General features: G+C 42.3%; 1 protein-coding gene across 3 annotated transcripts in view; it reads left to right on the top strand.

Moving 5' to 3' along the window:
• Positions 1 to 19,414, top strand: part of GUCY2C (guanylate cyclase 2C) — a 106,211-nt gene that overhangs the window by 62,780 nt on the left and 24,017 nt on the right. For all 3 annotated transcript variants that reach the window (XM_067010603.1, XM_067010604.1, XM_067010606.1), the window contains exons 12-20: positions 2,979 to 3,060; positions 5,961 to 6,066; positions 9,296 to 9,358; positions 9,941 to 10,012; positions 10,471 to 10,575; positions 13,773 to 13,859; positions 14,992 to 15,124; positions 17,154 to 17,291; positions 18,097 to 18,185. In XM_067010603.1, the coding sequence (XP_066866704.1) occupies positions 2,979 to 3,060; positions 5,961 to 6,066; positions 9,296 to 9,358; positions 9,941 to 10,012; positions 10,471 to 10,575; positions 13,773 to 13,859; positions 14,992 to 15,124; positions 17,154 to 17,291; positions 18,097 to 18,185 (875 nt within the window). The remainder of the gene's footprint in view (positions 1 to 2,978; positions 3,061 to 5,960; positions 6,067 to 9,295; positions 9,359 to 9,940; positions 10,013 to 10,470; positions 10,576 to 13,772; positions 13,860 to 14,991; positions 15,125 to 17,153; positions 17,292 to 18,096; positions 18,186 to 19,414) is intronic.

Raw genomic sequence — 19,414 nt, 5'->3', positions numbered from 1 at the left:
TAGCAAAGCATAACTCCTTCCAATTCATCCCTTATAGAAAGGTGCTGCAGTAGGAACCTTACTAAACCCTCTACCTCAGAAAAAAAGAATGGTTAGTTCATTAGAAGGACATAATGTGATGAAACAAAAATGGTTCAAAAATACATGTGACAATTAAGTCTAATAGGACAGGAGATTTTTTTTTTTATGTGATTTTATTTACATATATAATTTGGGCATTTTTCTTTGCCTCGTCTCAGAGAGTGAGATGAGCAGGGCCAAGTTTTTATTCAATTATTTATGTATTCAGTAATTTTTTATCGATACGTGACCAGGTACCAGGTCTGGTGCTGCGTGCTAAAGGTATCAGGATGAGCAGACAGAACACGGGCCGTGCCCCCAAGGGTCTATGTTATGGTGCCGTGAGAGAGAATACAGTGTGAGGTGTTGAGGTGCAACTTGAGTAAGATCTGGCCTCTCATCATTCCAGGGACACCTTCATTAATTATATTTTTATTGTATAAAAATTCATGCACATGATTTTAAAAGCCAAGAGTAGAAATATTCATAATGGAAAGTGAGTGTACCTGGTCTCACCTCTGTGCACCCCTGGTCTTGCAGTCCCTTCTGCTTATTTTTATTTCATATTTTAAAATAATATGCATATATTTTTTGCTTTATAAGCTTTAGATGTTATCTGTCTATTTCTTGTATTGATAAATGAAGATATAGTTCATTTTCACTAGCCCTACTTTTCTCTAAGCTCTTCTCAATATAGTTTTGTCTTTTTGTCAGTACATTTATTGGTGCCTTGTAATTTTAATTAATTTTGCATAAGCTTCGAGTCCTAACAGTATATATAAAAGTTCTTGCTTCCCAGCTTTGTAAGATGAAGACGTTAGTGTCACTTTCCTTTCTTCTACCTCCTTCCCACCTCCCAAATTCTCCTGTATTTTGCTTTAATTTGTCTGGGCTGATAATATTTTTTTGGTAGCCATATAAAGCCCTCTGTCATTTTCCTATCAGTTGAAAATTACTAAACATTTTCATTATTATTATTATTTTTATAAAGCTAGATAGCACATCAGGATAACATTTCTTTCTTTATAACTCCAATGTCTCTCCTTTGTGACACACACACACACACACACACACACACACACACACAAATGGATTTTTTAAATTCCAAATTCTCAAACTATTTTACTTCGTTTTATTTTTAGATTGAGCCTTCCTTGAACATTCTTCCCTAGAGTTTCTGATTGGGTCTCTCTTATTTACACTATAAAGAAAAAAAAAAAACCTGTCTCCTTCACCATATTGCTATTACCTTCCAGCTTCTTACACACAATCTGTTGCTTGGAATCCATTCCATTTCTTATTCTTGAACCCTCTAACTTCCTATTCTCATAGGGATCTGTTGAGGCATGTTTGAACAATGACTTTCCTGTACAGTTGTGTTTTTTTTTAAATTTAATTTATTTTTGGCTGCATTGGGTCTTCATTGCTGTGCACGGCTTTCTCTAGTTGTGGTGAGCAAGCCGGGGCTCCTCTTCTCTGCAGTGTGAGGGCTTCTCATTGCAGTGGCTTCTCTTGCTGCAGAGCTCAGGCTCTAGAGCACATGCTCAGTAGTTGTGGCGCACGGGCTTAGTTGCTCCATGGCATGTGGGATCTTCCCCTGCATTGGCAGGCGGATTCTTAACCACTGTGCCACCAGGGAAGCCCTCTTGCACAGTTTTATTATTATTGTTGTCCCTCTTAATCTAGGCTCAGTCCTCTGCACACTCAGAGTCTGCTTCAGCACTTCGTTGGGTTGGATCCACATTTTCCTGAATTCCACTGACTCTTCTGCGAGTCTCTCAAATTCCTCCTTCTACACAGCTTCACCCACATGCTAATAAATCAGCTTCCTTACGCTCTTCATTGACTTCCCCCAGTGACCTGATTGAGCTTGGAAAGGAGCAGTGGGGAACACTGTCATTTAACTGTTCATTCCACACCGTCCTACTTTTCCTCCAATTTGTTCTCTGTATTGAAAAGCATTTGTCTGTTTCTTCCTCTATGAATCCTCCTTAGGTATATGGGTTTCAAAGACATCAGATAGTCTTCCCACCAAAATTATTTGTGTGCCAGAAACTATTTTATGTCCTTGTAACATTTGATGATTCCCGTAAGAAATGAGATGTCTAAACTATAAGGGTACGTGAAATTAAGCCAGTTTGGGGCCCATTCCAGACAGTTTTCCTCATAGACCAAGGATGCAGGATCTGTATTACCAATGGAGAGATTAATAAAAAGACAGATATCTTTTTTTAATTTAATTTTTATTTTATATTGGAATATAGTTGATTTACAATGTTGTGTTAGTTTCAGGTGTACAGCAAAGTGATTCAGTTATGCATATACATATATCCATTCTTTTTCAGATTCTTTTCGCATAGAGGTTATTAAGAGAATATTGAGATAGGGAGGGTGGGAGGGAGGGAGACGCAAGAGGGAAGAGATATGGGAACATATGTATACGTATGACTGATTCACTTTGTCATAAAGCAGAAACTAACACACCACTGTAAAACATTTATACTCCAATAAAGATGTTAAAAAAAAAAGAGAGAATATTGAGTAGAGTTCCCTGTGGTATACAGTAGGCCCTTGTTGATGATCTATTTTATATATAGTAATGTGTATATGTTAATCCTAAACTTCTAATTAATTTATCCCTCCCTCCCACCTTTCTCCTTTGGTAACTGTCAGTTTGTTTTTGAAGTCTGTGAGTCTGTTTCTGTTTTGTAAATAAGTTCACGTGTATCATTTTCTTAGATTCCACATATGAGTGATATCCTATGATATTCGTCTTTCTCTAAAAGACAGATATCCTAAAAGGTCTCTCCTCTTCCCCATCCTCAAATTACCTTACGCAGCTAGAAGCTCGTGAAGTGTGTATATTCTCTTTTCGAAGATCCTTACTAGTGCAATTTTCACCGTCTCTTCTGCCACAGGCCCCCAAATGCTGATGGTGGCCGTCTTCACTCTCACAGGAGCTGTGGTCCTGGTCCTGCTCATAGCTCTCCTGGTGCTCAGGTACCTACCAGCCCCTCGAACCTGCTGTGCTCCGCATTCGGAGGGGGGAGGGGGCAAGAGGGAGACGTTTGATGTCTGTTGATGGTAGTGTACCTTCACAAGAAGGTCTCTGGACAGAGCTAAGATCATGAAGGCATTCAGCATCAAAGACTCTACCAAGGGCAGAACGTGCCTCAGCGGATGGATTAGAGCTTTGCAGTCAGAGACGTTTGAACTCAAATCCCAGTTCTGGGCTTTACCAGTTGTGTGGTGTTGACCATAAGATTAGCAGCGTAAACATGTTACTCAGCTTCAGTACCCTCATCTGAACTGTTGTGAGGAGTTGAAATAAGGTCCTTATAGTGACCATATACCAGGCGCTCTACAGGTAGAAATAGCTATTTCTGCTGTTTGATTAGTATATTGTGGGCAATTTCAGAGTCTCTATATGACATACTTTCAGGCTGGAAGAGGCTTCAGAAATCATCCATTCCAAACCTCCTGCTTTAGCCTGAGGAAAGAGAGACCCAGAAAGCCAAATGGCTTGTCTGGAACCACAGACAACACACCACACAACACACACCACAGTGTGTTGGGCCAAAGGTAGAGCTCAGGCCTTCTTACCGTCAGTTCCATGATCTACTCAGCTTGGACATATGAAGAGCCTCGTGCAGTGCCAGAGACATTGTCTGTATACTCAGAAATATTTGTTGAATATATAAATGAATGAGTGGGTCCCACACTACCTCCTCATCTGTGTGTGTTAAACACACAAAACTGTCTATCCCATTGTAGTATCGGGATCACTCCCATTTCCTGGCTAAACCAGACAACAGTTTCTCTCTATGTATCACACGCTTTGGTCTGTGTGTCACTGTACCTTCTCATGATGAGAGTCCAGTCTGTTGCATGTCAGTTAAAGGTTTCTCCAGGAAAGCGGGTAGATTGTTCTCTTCAGTCTGAAGGCAGAACTTGACTCTTGTGACTCTGTATTACCAAGACATATAAGAGATGATTTACAGTGTATGGTGACCATTTAGTTGAAGGTAAGAGGCAACCAAAATTTGTGGAGAGTAAAGGCAGCCAATAGCAGGGCCACAGATGTGGCCGTTGTCCCTCAGACACCAAGTCCAAATGGGCGCCAGCCTAAGATAGGATGAATCACAAAGTAAGAAACAGTAACAGGTGGAAACAGGCATTTTCCATTTTCTCTAAGCAGGGAAGGCAGAGATAGGGCTTCCTAACGGCCAGAGCAGTACTGTGTCCATGAGGAGATATGGAAGACAGATGTTATTCTTATAGTTTTCCATTCCAACAGCTATGCAAGAAAAGTGGTGAATGATTTATAGCATCCTCTAATTCAATATGAATGGCAGTTGGCCCTGTGGGGTCCCAAGCGTCTTCTGCAGGTGCAGAGAGGAGAGTCCGCGAGCCTTCAAGGCCCTAGTAGTCACGCCATTTGCCACCAGGTCTCAGGAGCAAAATCTTCGGCCAATTACATACTATTTTATATGTATCTAATAGAGGAATAGTCAGAGTTAGATGGAAGCATAGGAAGAGAATAATCATTTCTGCTTAGGGGACATTCACAAAGTCTTCATCAATGACCTTGAGAAGGTGAGTGGGAGTCTGTCAAATGAGCACAAGCAAAGACAAACTCGGGGACAAATAGGCCAACGGAAAAGAATACAGATTCTAGAATCTGACACGAGCAAGCATGAGAACTTGGCATAGGGTGGGAACATTGTGAGTCAGTGGGGAAACGACGTTGGAACAGTAGGCTCTCAACGTGGAAAAAAATGAAATTAAAGCCCTACCTGAAACAATACACAAAGATAAAGTTCACTCCATATGGATTGTAAATGGATTACAGACCTAAATGTGAGACAGCAAACTCAGAAGAAATGAATAGAAAGTGACTTTATGTCTCAAGTAGGAAAATACTTCTCAGTCTAGATAAAAAAGAGAAGTCAAAGAAGAAAATAATATAACCATGACCTTAATAAAATCAAAACTTTTTATACAACAAAGCTCAATAAAGCAATAAAACAGAAGAAGGCATTTGCAACGCATCAAAGGACAAAAGATTTGTTTTGCAGAATTTACAAGGAACTCATGTAAATAAATAAGGCAAAGACAGTGCAATAGAAAAACGTGGGCAAAATTATGAATAGGCAACTCTATAAAATAGCTAGAAAATATTTGAAAAATTATTTAATCTCTCTAGTAATCAAGAAAATGAAATGCAAAGCAACAAACACCATTTCACATACATCCTAAGGGTTAAAAGAAGTTAAACAGTACCAAATGTTGTTAAGAATCTGGAGGGAACGGAAATTTTCACAGTGGGAGGGCAAATTGGTTCACCCACTTTGGGAAACAATTTGGCAATGTCTGTAAAGTTGTGAGTGTGCCTTCCTATAACCCAAGAATGCTGCTTTGTCTATACTGTCTGGGGGAAACAATCACAGATTCTTCACATTTTGAATGCTGGGTTACGTGTCGTTACATCTTTCTCTGTGCTTTTCTGTTTTCTTCATGGATTTTTTAAAAGGCACAAATGCCGAAGAGGAACTGGCTTATTTAGGAATCTGATGTAGCCTCTGTTTTCGCCTCACTCTTTCTGTGACATCAGTTCAAATTTTTTATTATAATAAAGGGTTGCCTTAGTGAAGGATCTGAGAAAGTGAAAGGAAAAAGAAAAAAAAAGGAAGAGTACACAAGACCATCAGAAATCCTTACAGGTCCACAAAAGGCCAGCGCTCACCAGTTTGGAGAACATGGAGTCACACCACCGGGCCAGCTGTACTCACTGCGTATCCACCTGAGGGCATGACAGCTGTAGATTTCTCCTAGTGTTCAGAAACCGAATGGCATGACTACTAATGAAAACCTATTGGCTGCTTCTATTCCTTTCACAGGAAATACAAGGGAGAATATGCACTTCGTCAGAAAAAGTGGTTCCACATTCCTCCTGAAAATATCTTTCCCCTGGAGTCCAATGAGACCAACCATGTTAGCCTAAAGGTAAGGTGTCCCTCACCTGGTGAATGCAAGGGCTGGTGCAACTTGCCAGGGATTTGACAAGACATTGGTACATGGTATGAAATGTCCCAGGCCGGCATCATTTGTTTCAGAATCCAAGACTTAGATGTTTTCTAACTCTCAGCTTCCTATCTTTCCCTTGGCTCTTCATTGCACTAAATGTCAGCTACTTGAACCAATGAACACTTCAGTGGAGGCTGAGATAATGGTGTGTTACTCATTCTTTACATTTGACCCAGAAGAGAAATGCACAGAGTGAGAATTTTTTATGGAGGGGATACGGAAATGGGTAGAGCATTTGAGTTCCTCTAAACCTTGGGGAACTGTTGTGCTTATACTAAGGACGTGTGACTTACTTGCTCATTGCTGAAAAAAGAGGCCTCTGCTGATATTTGCCCACATTCTCCCTCGGCCAGGAAATCTCAGCAGCAGCCCACGATAACTCCTCCCATCCACTGAGGTTGACGCGGGACCTAAGTGGTCTTATGTACTCCCCACGAGGACCTCATGAGATGAACTTTATCATCATCATTTTGCAGATGAGGAAATTGAAGGGCAAAGGGTTGAGAAGCAGGGCAGGATCACACACAGCTAGCGCGTCAGATTGCTGCGAATGGTAACAGCTACCATTTCCTGAGCACTTGTTATGTGCCAGATGCATCGACCCATTTCATTGTTCCCGAGCACTTTGAGGCAACAGGGCTAGAATTTCAGGAGCGCGGCCACAATTCGAACCCAGCCTGTGTAACTGTGAAGACCACGATCCTAACATTCACCGCACACCATAGCCTTATCAGAGGTTTTATACCAAAGCATACTAAGAGGAGATGGAGGCCCAGAGCCTCCACGTGAAGGAGTGAGCAGGGCCCCTCAGAGTAGGGCCAGGCCAACAGGATCGTGTGACCTGGGGTGCCTCCCTGCCTAGAATCAGCAAAAGTAAAATTGCTTCGTGGGTCAGGTCTGTGCTTGGAGCCTCTCCGCCAGCTCCTGGCATTCCACCCCAAGTCCTGCGCGCTGCACTCCGGTGCCTCAGGTCCCCTCACGGCTGTGCAAGGACCGGGTCTTCCCATCCTCCAGAAATGCGCCACGCTCGAAAGTGATGCTCCTGTTACATTCTGAACCACAAGAATAAAGGTGCTGTTGGCAAAGACCGGGGACTAGCCCGGCGGTCCAGTGGTTAGGACTCTGAGCTTCCGCCGCAGGGGGCACGGGTTCGAACCTTGGTCAGGGAACTAAGATCCCACATGCTGTGCAGTGTGGCCAAAAAGTTAACCAACTAACTAACCAAATAAATAGACGTTTTTAAAATTTAAAAAAAAAAAAAAAAAGACCAGTCTGTCTCAGACAAGTGGCACAGTAAAATGTAAACAATCGTCCGATTATTGGATCTTCAAAGAGAGAATTTATTGCCCTGAATGTCTTACCGGCAGTGCCCTGGGAAGGGAAGAGGAGACCTTTAGAAGAAGCGAGTGCTCCCCTGCCTCTGGTGTGACACGAGGATGGGCTCCCACGTGGTTCACCTCTGCCACGTCCAGCCACGGCTCCACTCCTCACAAGCCTCCCCCACTGCCTCAAAACCCCAACATTGCACTTTGTTCTTTTGGGTGAAGCCTGAAACATTGCGTCTCTGCGCGTTTTCTTAAAATATAAATACTCCTAGGAGTATACCCCATCTACCCCTTGTCAGGCATGACAGAATCTTTATGAGTTAATTCCTCAGTTAAGGAGCAGGTCTTGGGGACAGTAAAGGAGAAGGAGGAAGGTTAGCAGCGGCCCAGAGCATCGAGGCGTCGCTGGCACTCTGAGGTGCAGCCCAGCTAGGGAGCAGGCGGCCGGCAATCGGCCGTAAGGAGAGGTCTTCCGTCGCTCTGAGCCCGGCAGGGCCGGAAGAAGGCCCACAGAGGTCAGGCAAAGTCAGCAAGAGGGCACAACGCCACACAACCAGACAGGCGGTGGTTCGAGCTCTGGATAGGGAAGCGAGACTAGGGCGAGATGATGAAGAAAGCATCCCGGGCTAGAAGAGAGAGGGTCGGAAAACCAAGGCAGCCGGAGCGAGAGAAGTCAGCGAAGCCCCAGGGGAGAGCAACAGACAGAAACAATGGTACAGATGCAGAGGACTCATCTGAGGATAAAACACCTTTGCTCGCAAGAAAATGTCACAAAGTTTGTCTCAGCTGATCCTCAGGTATCCCTGGGAGTTAGGGTTGCCCAGATAAGGAAGGGACTGAGGTGCAAACGGTTTAAATGATGTATCGAGGCCTGAGAGGGTGAAAAGAATACTAGACAAGGAGTCATGCTTGGGTTCCATATGTTCTTAGGCCACATGTGGTATCATGTAACCCTTTTGTACCTCATGTATAAAATGAGAAACAGGACAAGGGGAGACAAGTGACATGTATTAATCTGCACTGTGCTGGGCGTCATGCTGGGAACTGGATATAACTCGTTTCACCCACATTTTCAAAATGTCCCTACGAGGTAAGTTTTAACAAATATAATACACAGGTTTTTATGAGAATCAAGTGGAAAGATGCAATAGTTCTCAATCTTTTTTCTGCCTTTAGTCTGGCAGACCAAGAGCCATACTAGCCTTCAGGTGTGTGTGTGTGTGTGTGTGTGTGTGTGTGTTGTGTTGTGTTTTGTTCCGTATTTAACTTTTTAAAAAATTAATTACCAAATACAAACATCTTGGAATGGCATAGAAAATCCATATTATAAGCTTCTTTTGACAAATCAGATGATCTGGCGACTCCAGGCTGAACCCAGAGCTGATGAGGCTGCCCTCTGAAGCCCCAGCACAGTGTCCTCACTTGCGTTGCTACTTGGGCATTTAGGCATGAGTTCGCACCTCTGATACACAACATGCTCCCCTAAGAGCATCTGTCTGGAGCTACAGGCAGTGGTTCCCAATAGATGGGGGAGCTGAGAGAGAAGGAAGCAAAGGAAATCACTGGCTGAAATAAGCCACAGGAGGAAGGGAGAAAAACCCAGGGTTAAGCTGGCGGATACTTGGAAGGAAGATACCGTTGGAGGGAGAAGGTGAAAATTATAGGGAACACAAGTCAATTATGACAGTTTTTCTGAGCCTGCCCAGAGCGCTGTGAGCAAACTACAATAGGTACAGCCCAGCCGCAGAGCCACTCAGCCTTGACTGGCGGGGGGGAAGACAAGATACGGAGCTTCTGGAATAATTGGCCTTTTCTCGTGCCAGATTGATGATGACAAGAGACGTGATACAATCCAGAGACTACGACAGTGCAAATACGACAAAAAGGTGACTCTAGTCTCCTCTGCTCTTCTGAACTCTCAATCGGGGGTATGTGCTGGGCCTCTGACTCATCGTCGGCCCAGCTCTGATGTCCTCAGTGCAATGGCCGGGGTACCCGGGCTGACCCCAAGGGCTGTTCTTGGAGCCTTTCACAGGGATGGGCCGGGCTCTGCTTCAAGGGTTACAGCACTCACAAGTCGTGAGTATATTGAAGGAAGAATAGAATTGTTAAGAGGGGGCGAGTGAAGGAAGGAAAAGGAAAAGTTACAGAGATTCAGAGGGGTCCAGGCAACCCTGTACGTATTTCGGCTCATTGCAGTGGGAATATGACAATCCCATAGGCGGGTTTTGTATCTTCTTTCCCTCCCTCCCTCCCTTCCTTTTCATTTAGTCATTTTTAAGAAACATTCCCATCTGAGCCTGCCATATCCCAGGCACTAGTTACCAAGGATATAAACAGCAATAAAAGTGTTAACCGCTCTTGAGAGCTTACAGTATTGTGGAAAGACAGACACGTGAGCAGATTATTATAACGTGCATATGAGTGGTCATGCTCCATTATCTCCTTAATTCACTGGATCTTTGCAGCGAGTGATTCTAAAGGATCTCAAGCACAACGATGGCAATTTCACCGAGAAACAGAAGATAGAATTGAACAAGGTATGCGTCCCTTACTTAAAACCTTTAAGTGAGAAGTAGCTTCACTCCATTTTCCCCAAGCATTGAGGTCCCTGGTGGAGCAAGACGTTACTGGGGCTGCTGACAGAGAAGCCCTCAGACCCAGCAATGGGTGACCATACTCGCTGAAAACTCTACCAAAATATGTTGAAGAGTGATGTTTGATGGTGTGAAACATGTTGGCATGTCCTAGAAAGTGGTCCTAATGTGATTTGAGAGTAGTCAAAGGTTTGTATTCAAGTCCCCTTGCTGACAAAAGAAAGGCTGTGGTGTAAGATGTAATGCCAAGTGCAGTAGGAAATGAACTGACACTTCATTGTATCAAGAGCAAAATACATCTTCCCAGAGATCTGAGACATGGCATGTTTTATTAACATATGAGTTCTTACTCAGGCACTCCTTTCTGGCTGACTTGCTTTGTAAATAAACATGTTCTGTAGTTGCTTCAGATTGACTATTACAACCTAACCAAGTTCTACGGCACGGTGAAGCTTGATTCCATGATCTTTGGGGTGATTGAGTACTGCGAGAGAGGATCCCTCCGGGTAAGGAACCAGGATCATTTCCAATTCCCAAACTAGCCAACCATATGCAAAAAAAAATATTTAGTAACGATCTTAAAGGCTCACTCAGTGAAATAATATGAGAGAGTTATCAGGAAAAGTGTATGGGCCCATATGCTTGTCAAACTAGATCACTCAGATTTTGTCAATCATCCATATTATATCTTTATAAGAAAACTAGCTAAAAAATATTTAGGAGTGTAGACTTGAAAAAACAAAGAACAGATGTGGAATAGTGATTGCCTCTTGATTCATTTTATTTTACTGGCATACTTGCTTTTGTATTAAAAGAAAACTGGATGGCCGTTACGATAGCAAGGAGGCTTGTTCGTAAGTCCTAGTTCTGCTGTCTAAATCCTACCGTTGTCTCCCTTGGGAAGGATTGAGGATGACCCAGGAGTTGCCAGATGGGGTCAGGAATGCTGGCTGAACAAGTCCAAAGCAGAAAAAGAAAGACAGGACTGAGGCAAGTTCTTGGGAAGAACCAACTGTCGAGCTAAGAATATCGAATCATTGGCTAGTTCAGAAGGGCAGGCATACACAGAAGCATTCATACAAAAAAACAAAGTCAGGTGTCGAGGAGAAGCGGAGGAGCAGGGAGGAAACCAGGACAGTTGCTTCAAAGAGCATCGAAATATTTGCTCCTCACCTAGAGCACTTTCTAGGCATATGTTACAAGAGCTTTCAGCCTTTTAAATACCTTTGGGTAGGGCGACCATATCATTTCATTCTCAGGATCCTTTGAGAATGAAAGGGGGTGCCAAAATAACTATGTTGTAACAGCAGACATAAACTGCAACCGGCCCCAAGCAGACCAGGAATTGTGGCCACCCTACCTATGGGCTCCTTTCCGACCTCGTATCTCTTAAAAATCCTCAGTGTTTTCCCCAACAAAGCCAGAATACGAATATTGGGGGCAGCAGCAGCTTCAGAGAGGTCCAAACGTTCATAATTCAATAAAATTTAAGATAATAAAAAAATGCTGAACAAATAACTTAAATATTTTTGTTCAATAAGCTTCAATTAAAAAAAAAAAAATACAGACACAAGAGGGAGTTCCCTGACAATCCAGTGGTTAGGACTCCGCAGTTCCACTGCCGGCGGCACGAGTTGGATCCCGAGCTAAGATCCTGCGTGTCGCACGCAGCGTGGCCGAAAAAGGAAAAAAGAAAAAAAAAAGTAGCTTTAAAAATGTATGTATGGCATAAACTCACATCTATCTTCAAAGAAAAAAATTATATCCCTAAATGCTATTCTCTCTTAAAAAAATAATCTAAGTATCCAATGCAAAATTTAGAAGAATAACTATGGCCTTAGGAAAGGAAACCTTCACAGTTCAATTACTATAAAACTGGTAAATTTTTTTTTTTTTTTTTTTTTTTTTTTTTTTTTTTTTTTGTGGTACGCGGGCTTCTCACTGTTGTGGCCTCTCCCGCTGCGGAGCACAGGCTCTGGACGCGCAGGCTCAGCGGCCATGGCTCACGGGCCCAGCCGCTCCACAGCATGTGGGATCCTCCCTGACTGGGGCACGAACCCGCGTCCCCTGCATCGGCAGGCGGACTCTCAACCACTGGGCCACCAGGGAAGCCCAAACTGGTAAATTTTTAAAGTGCATTCATGAGTTGTTTTATTTTTAAAAAAACTACAAAACATACAAGCTTCTCATACTTCTAATTAAGTCTCTAAAACAAACATAAAAATACACAAAAGTGAAAATTTAAAAAAATAAAGCTATGGAAAAGATGCTTTCAATTATGAAAGAATGTCATGACTATTACGTTAAAAAAATCTTAAAAAAAGGAAAAACTTCAGAAACAATATAATCATGAAAACTTGACTCAGAAAGTAAAAACTTAAGGAGGTCAGTAGCAATAGAAGAAATTAACACTCCCATTACAAAGAAAACCAGATTCAGCTTAATTTTTCTAAACTTCAATGAGTAATTATCATCTATGTAAATACTGTTCTAAAATTAAACAAAAACATGAACATCCTCTAAATTCATTTAACATTCAACAAGGCTAGCATGAAGTTGATACTTAAATGTGATTAAAGGCTAATTACATTTATGAATGTAAATGGAAAAATTATAAATAAAATACTGGTAACTAAGCCAGTTGTATATGAAAAGTGTAATACAACTAGATACAGTTAATTTTACGAATGGAAAAAATATTACTCTAATGCATCATATCAAAAGGTCTTTGGAGAAAGACCATATGATCATTTTAATTGATGCTGAAAGTGATTGTTTAAATTGCTGCTGATATAATAAAAGAAACACATTCCTAATAATAACAATTTCAGGTCTTTCAAAAGTCAGTGTTTTCCATACAAAGGCCAGACCGTAACTGATTCATTTGATTTCAGTGCAACAGAAATTACCAATTAACAGAGCCTGGTCAAAGGGTTTCCACACGGTCTTTTAATCCCTAAAATGCCCAGCCAACATTTAAATATCATATGTGTAGTGTTTTGGGCTCTCTACCCTATGGTGGGAAACTTCAATTACCTGAGTGGTCCTGGGCCCCCCATCTCTGGCATTGCTGACTCATGCTGGGAGCAGACCACACAGAAGCTTCTACAGGAAGCTTATCCACTCCCTTGTATCATGAACCTCAAAGCAAAGGCTGTGCCTTTGCAAACTGCATTCCCTTCCCTGATGTAACCCTTTTAGGCTTCAACCCATGGCAAATCCCATCAGAAAACTACTTTTGTGGGGAAACAAATGAGAAAGTCCCTAGACAGAGTAAAAACAATATACTTCCCATCTTATAAATATACAGCAACTGGGACTTCCCTGGTGGCACAGTGGTTAAGAATCTGCCTGCCAATGCAGGGGACACGGGTTCGAGCCCTGGTCCGAGAAGATCCCACATGCCACAGAGCAACTAAGCCCGTGTGCCACAACTACTGAGCCTGCGCTCTAGAGCCCGCAAGCCACAACTACTGAAACCCGCGCGCCTACAGCCTGTGCTCTGCAACAAGAGAAGCCACCGCAATGAGAATGTGGTGTTTCTTAAATCAGAGAGAAAAGAAACACATGTTCAGGAAAACCAGGACAATGGAGTTCCTACTTGTTCCTGAGCCCATGATCAGAAAGTCATTATTTGCCTGTAAGAGTCTTTCCACAATAGCCTCCTTCAGACAACTCATCTTCTTCTTTTTCTCCTGCTCAGGAAGTTTTAAATGACACAATTTCCTATCCTGATGGTACATTCATGGATTGGGAGTTTAAGATCTCTGTCTTGTATGACATTGCTAAGGTAAGAGACCCACAAACACAAAAGACATTTATGAAAGTTAAATCTGGGAAAACAGATCTAGCAAGCTATTGCATTGGTCTCTTCATCTGTAAAATGATAATAAAAATAGTACCTATGTCATAGGGTTGTTGTGAGGATTTTATGAAACAATGCATGTGCTCCGAATAAGACCTGACAAGCAGGTATTCAATATATGTTGGCCATTATTATTTTTATTATTAAATTCTTTCTACACTGGGCTTGGGGCACACATTTTCACAGATTTGATGGAAGTAAAAAAATCATATAAGGTCTCAGAGAAGATGACTGAATCCTCATCTTCATAAGAGAAAATATTAAGGGCAGGCATTCATCTTGCATGAGGCAATAATAAATCTGGACATGTATATTTCCCAGATGTGCTATGAAAAGGAAGTGGATACCAGTAACTAGGGCCCCATTCAAGAATGAAGAAAAGCGAGTCCCGAGAGTAAGCTATGTGATACAGTCTTAAATCACTTAAAAGTCACATAGGATCAGAGTCAGTTGGAAAAAATGAGACACAATACCTTATTTGGTACATTTCATCCCTGGGATCAAGGTCGAACACCCGTTTCTGCAATACCACCTCTGGCCACCAGGGGGAGGCGCATCAGCCCAAAAAGGGCTTCCTCTTTCAAAACAGAATGAAACATTCTATTTTGAAATAGAAACCGTTTAGACTTTAGGAAATAATCTAGCCTCACCCCTCCCTTCAGGAAGGCAAGGCCTTATTCATATTTTTTAATTGAGGTAGCAGAGGACTAGAGACATACCCAAGGTCACAGACAGAATAAGTGGTAAGCAGAAATGCTTTTAAAAAATAGGATCAATCTTTGCTTCATATTATATACAACTACTAAACAGAGTCTTTAGACAATTGCCTTTTACTGTGTCACCTAAATAGACTTCAAAACTAGATGCAGTGCTTAGGCAAATATTGGGGCTTTAACAACATTTTGAAAGTTAAACTTAATGGAATTAAATTTAAAATTTGATGGTGATTCTATCTGCACGCCAAAATAATTTTTAAATGTCATTTCTTTCCTTAAAATAATGGAGCTGCTGAAAAGTGTCATATCTCTTTGTTTTCCTGTTATCTGAAAAACTACAGGGGATGTCATATCTGCACTCCAGTAAGACAGAAGTCCACGGTCGTCTGAAATCCACCAACTGCGTGGTGGATAGTAGAATGGTGGTAAAGATCACTGACTTTGGCTGCAATTCCATTTTACCTCCAAGAAAAGGTCTGTCATGAGTGAAATTTTTACTAGTTTCCCACTGAAAAAAATTTTTTTCCTCACAAGTCCATGTAAGGTGCTCAGGAAATGGTGATACTGATCAGAAAATAAACACTTGGAGTTGTAAGAGGCATCAGCTGGGTGGTTCTCCAGCACTACCCCCCCTTCTCAGTGTTCAGTGCATGCTTGTCGAGTTGAACAAATCTCCTCTGTGGAGTGGTGTCCCTGGATATCAGGGAGAAATCATGAAGAAGTTGTTGGCTTGTGGAAGCAGGACTGCGTGAAAAAATACAGAAGTTAGAGCAGTAAGATATCTTAGAAATCGTCTGATCGAACCCTCTTCATTTGTAGAAGACAGAACTGAAGCTCAGAGAGGTTAAGAGATTTGCCCAAGAAGATAGAGTACAAGGCTGAAGACCCCTTTCCCAATTCTAGACTTCATTCATTTATCTCGTGATAATGATAAGAAATGATGATGATAAGAAAAAAGTCTTATCAGTAAAATATATTCATACTTATCCCTTTCAGGATTGTGATGAGGGTCAAAAATTAACACACAAAAAAGTGATTTGTAAAGTATAAAGGGCTTTTCACGTTGAACACTCACCTGTTTTTTACTAGAATTCAGGGTTAAAGAGCCTCAAAAGGCTAGAACTCATATATGCCTCAAAATACTCCCTGGATCCAAAAACTAAATTCTACCTCTACATCTACTTTGCAATCCTCTGGCTTTCCCTTAATGGATGAAAAATTACAGTTCTGCCCCCCACTTCTTCAGTCATGTCAAGGATGCTAGGACATTGGACTCAATCTAGTAAGTGCTTGTTGAGGGCCTACTCAGTGCCAAGCAGTGCTCATCATGGAGTGAGCAAATCTCTTTCACGAAATGATGACTCACCTGCATGAAACGACTCACCATGGCACAGCGTCAGATGAATTGCAGGCCAAATCCTATCCTTGTGAACATCACCCAGTTACACCTACCCATCTGTGGGGTCGGTTATTGGAAATTTTAGCATAAGTAGATTTATTTCCCTTCCCACAAGTTTAACCATTAGGATCAGTTGTTCATGAATCACAAACCACATGAATTCACAAGACATAAATTCAAAAACGCAGTGAACAGTTGGATGGAAAACTAAATGAGGAAAGTGTGCTTCATCAGAAGCATCTCACCATACTGAAAACACATGAATCTGTAGGTTTATTTAATTGAAAATGCTGAAGGTAGAAGTCTCGGAAAGTCTGCAAGGAGCTAGGTGATCCTGGAAAACTTCCAAGGGATGTTGGAGGATAATTAATTGTATGCTCTCATTATTATACATAAGATATGTGATAGGGGTCCAAAACCCAAGTGTCTATAGGAGCCAAACACAGGACACAGGAATGCTTCACTCGTGTGAAGCAGACTTGATGGAAAGCACTAGGAATAGCAGGCACACTAGTAAAATGTGAGTAAAGTGTATGCATTCTTTTTTTAAATAATACTGCGAGCACCAAAGAAAACACATCCGTGGATAATAGCTGACTTCATGGCTGCCAGTATGTCACACCCAGGAAATATCAGTGATGGTCTCTTTGTTCAAATGTTCTGTCTTTATTTTAGGAAACATTATAAATATATGCATTTATAATGTTTTATATTACATAAAATATATAAATATATAGTTTTAAAATATTTATAGAGGCTTTCATAGGTTTATGCCATATGTTCTGTAAGCTATTAAATCCTCAGCCTCTTACATTCTACTGCATTCACCCCACAGATATTTACTGAGCGCTTCCTATACCCCAGGTGCTAGTCTAGGTAGACCTTGAGGGTTTTCAGGACTATGATTCAAGCAGTTTCAGGGAAGACATTGCCATATTTCCTCACCCCAATCCTGGCATTACCTAGTCGGCTGGGAAGGCAAGTGTGTGTTCTGCCCCGTCACCAGCATCAGCATGGTAGAGGGACTTAAAAATAAAAGCAATTTGGGGACCTCTGGGCCGCTCACCCCCACTCAATCTCGCGATCTCAATGCTGAACGCACAGACCTGTGGACTGCCCCGGAGCACCTGCGCCACGCCAGCATCTCGCAGAAAGGAGACGTGTACAGCTATGGGATCATCGGCCAGGAGATCATCCTGCGGAGAGAAACCTTCTACACGCTCAGCTGTCGGGACCAGAAGGGTGAGAGTCGGACCCTTCAGGGGTCTTCTCTGGGACCCAGCAGGAATTCTAGGCTGACTGAGACCCCAAGGTTTCTGTGACCACATCTCAGTCCCTCATCTGCGAAAGCAATGTCACATCCACCCTCCACACTCCACGGGGTGGTTGGAGGGATTCAGTGACAGTATGAGCGTTAGAGGGCTCTGAAAAGCATAGGACAATATACCACTGCCAGCTGCCACTACCGTCAGCATCTTTGTGAGTTAGAGAATCTCACCTTAAAGTGTCTTGCTTGCCTTCTGATTGCAATAAGAGACGTGTGTCTGCTTCACACCTGAACTAGATCACTCTAGCGGGACAACACATATTTTAGTGCTTACTAAGAGCAGATCTATGGTTTTGTCACATGTCCTCTCAGGGAGGAAATGTCTCCTTCCGTTCATCCAGTCCTCGCTTTACTGAGCACTTAGTATGTGCCAGCTCTTACCTGTCTGGGGGATGGAGGTGACTAAGGGATATAGGGAGGACAGGCTAGCGTCTTGGTCAGAGGAAGCCTCCCTAAGACACTGGTCTCTGAGTTAAGTTTTAAAGCGTTAGTAGCCTTAACTTAAGGTAATCTCCTGGGTATAAGGGGGCATGAGACCCCTTCACCTGGTGGATCATCTGTTCATTCACATCTGTCTGTCAAGTGCTGGCCTAGGCTCTGCCACGCTCCCACTGGGTACCCACCCAGGGTCAGTGAACCAATTCAGAGTCTGGCGGTTGCTACTAAAATTCCTTCACGCTGCATTCTTTCTTGTAATTTGAATTCTTCCTACCCCACCAGAGAAGATTTTCAGAGTGGAGAATTCCAACGGAGTGAAACCCTTCCGCCCTGATCTGTTTCTGGAAACAGCAGAGGAAAAAGAGCTGGAAGTGAGTATATCTCCCTGCATGGAGTTTTTCTGGGTCGCTGCAAGAGGACCACAAACTTGGTGGATTAACACAACAGAAATGTATACGCTTATAGTTCTGGAGGCCAGAAGTGTGAAATGAGTTGTCAGAGGTCATGCTTCTTCCAGAGGTTCTAGGGGAGAATCCATTCCTTGCTCCTTCCAGGAGCTTCTGGTGGCTACTGTCATTCCTTGGCTTGTGGCCACAATGCTCTAATCTCTGCTTCCAGGCCACATTCTCCTCTTCTGTCTGTCTACTCTCCCTCTGCTTCCCTCCTCTATAAGGATACGTGTGATTACAATCAGGCCCATCAAGATAATCCAGATTATCTTCTCATCGCAAGACCCTTAACTTAATCACATCTGTAAAGACACTTTTTCCAAATAAGGTAACTGGTTCCAGGGGTTGGGACACACCCTTGAGAGCCACTATCAGCCTACCCTGCTCCCAACTCAGGAAGGAACTCAAGTACACATTACATTCTCAATTTTTAGGAGCTAAAAGAGCAAGATTCCATGTGATACCCATATTAAGCTTATAAATACTACCTCCTGATTAAAAAATAAATATGCCAACATCTAGAAACAATAGAGCAATGTACTTTCACTCTTTCTATCCTTCCTCTGAAGAAAATGGATATTTTCTCTGTATCTGCTTAATTTTTTTGTAATCCCTCACAAAGGCCTTTAAGGCCTGTGGGAAAAAAAAAAATCTAATTTTATTTTTTAGAATTTTATCTGAGCTTTTATAATCCCGAAGATGGTAAGTAAATGTTTAAAAAGTATTTATGGTCATTAAAAAATTTTTTTTAACTTTTGTTCCTTGCAGGATAAAGATAAAAATATTTTGCTTTAATTTGCAAGCAACCTGCCAGATGTGGTTATAGCCAGACTCTGCAGGGCATGAATGGGCCATTTTTAGTTCTGTCTCTCTTTTTCAGCATTAAAGGCAGGTTGTACCCCAGGGTTCTGAGCTACATCTGCTTCTATCCTTGCTTCTCCTCATGCCTTACTTTCCTCCTGCTTTTCTGGATCCTGGGATTCCTCCGCACACATCAGCATCTCTCTTCTCAAACCCTCCTTTCTAGCCTGAGTCTATCCACATGTTGTTTACAACCTCTTTCACCAAAGCACCCTCCTCATCAGTTCACTCGTGTGGCTGGATGGTTCTGGAATTGGATGTGAGGAATTCGATTGCATTATCTAGTAGCT

Source organism: Kogia breviceps, chromosome 12 (assembly GCF_026419965.1).
Source record: "Kogia breviceps isolate mKogBre1 chromosome 12, mKogBre1 haplotype 1, whole genome shotgun sequence".
In the NCBI taxonomy this organism is placed as follows: Eukaryota; Metazoa; Chordata; class Mammalia; order Artiodactyla; family Physeteridae; genus Kogia; species Kogia breviceps.
The sequence above is the reverse complement of the archived record's forward strand: the minus strand, read 5'-3'. Positions and strand labels throughout refer to the sequence as shown.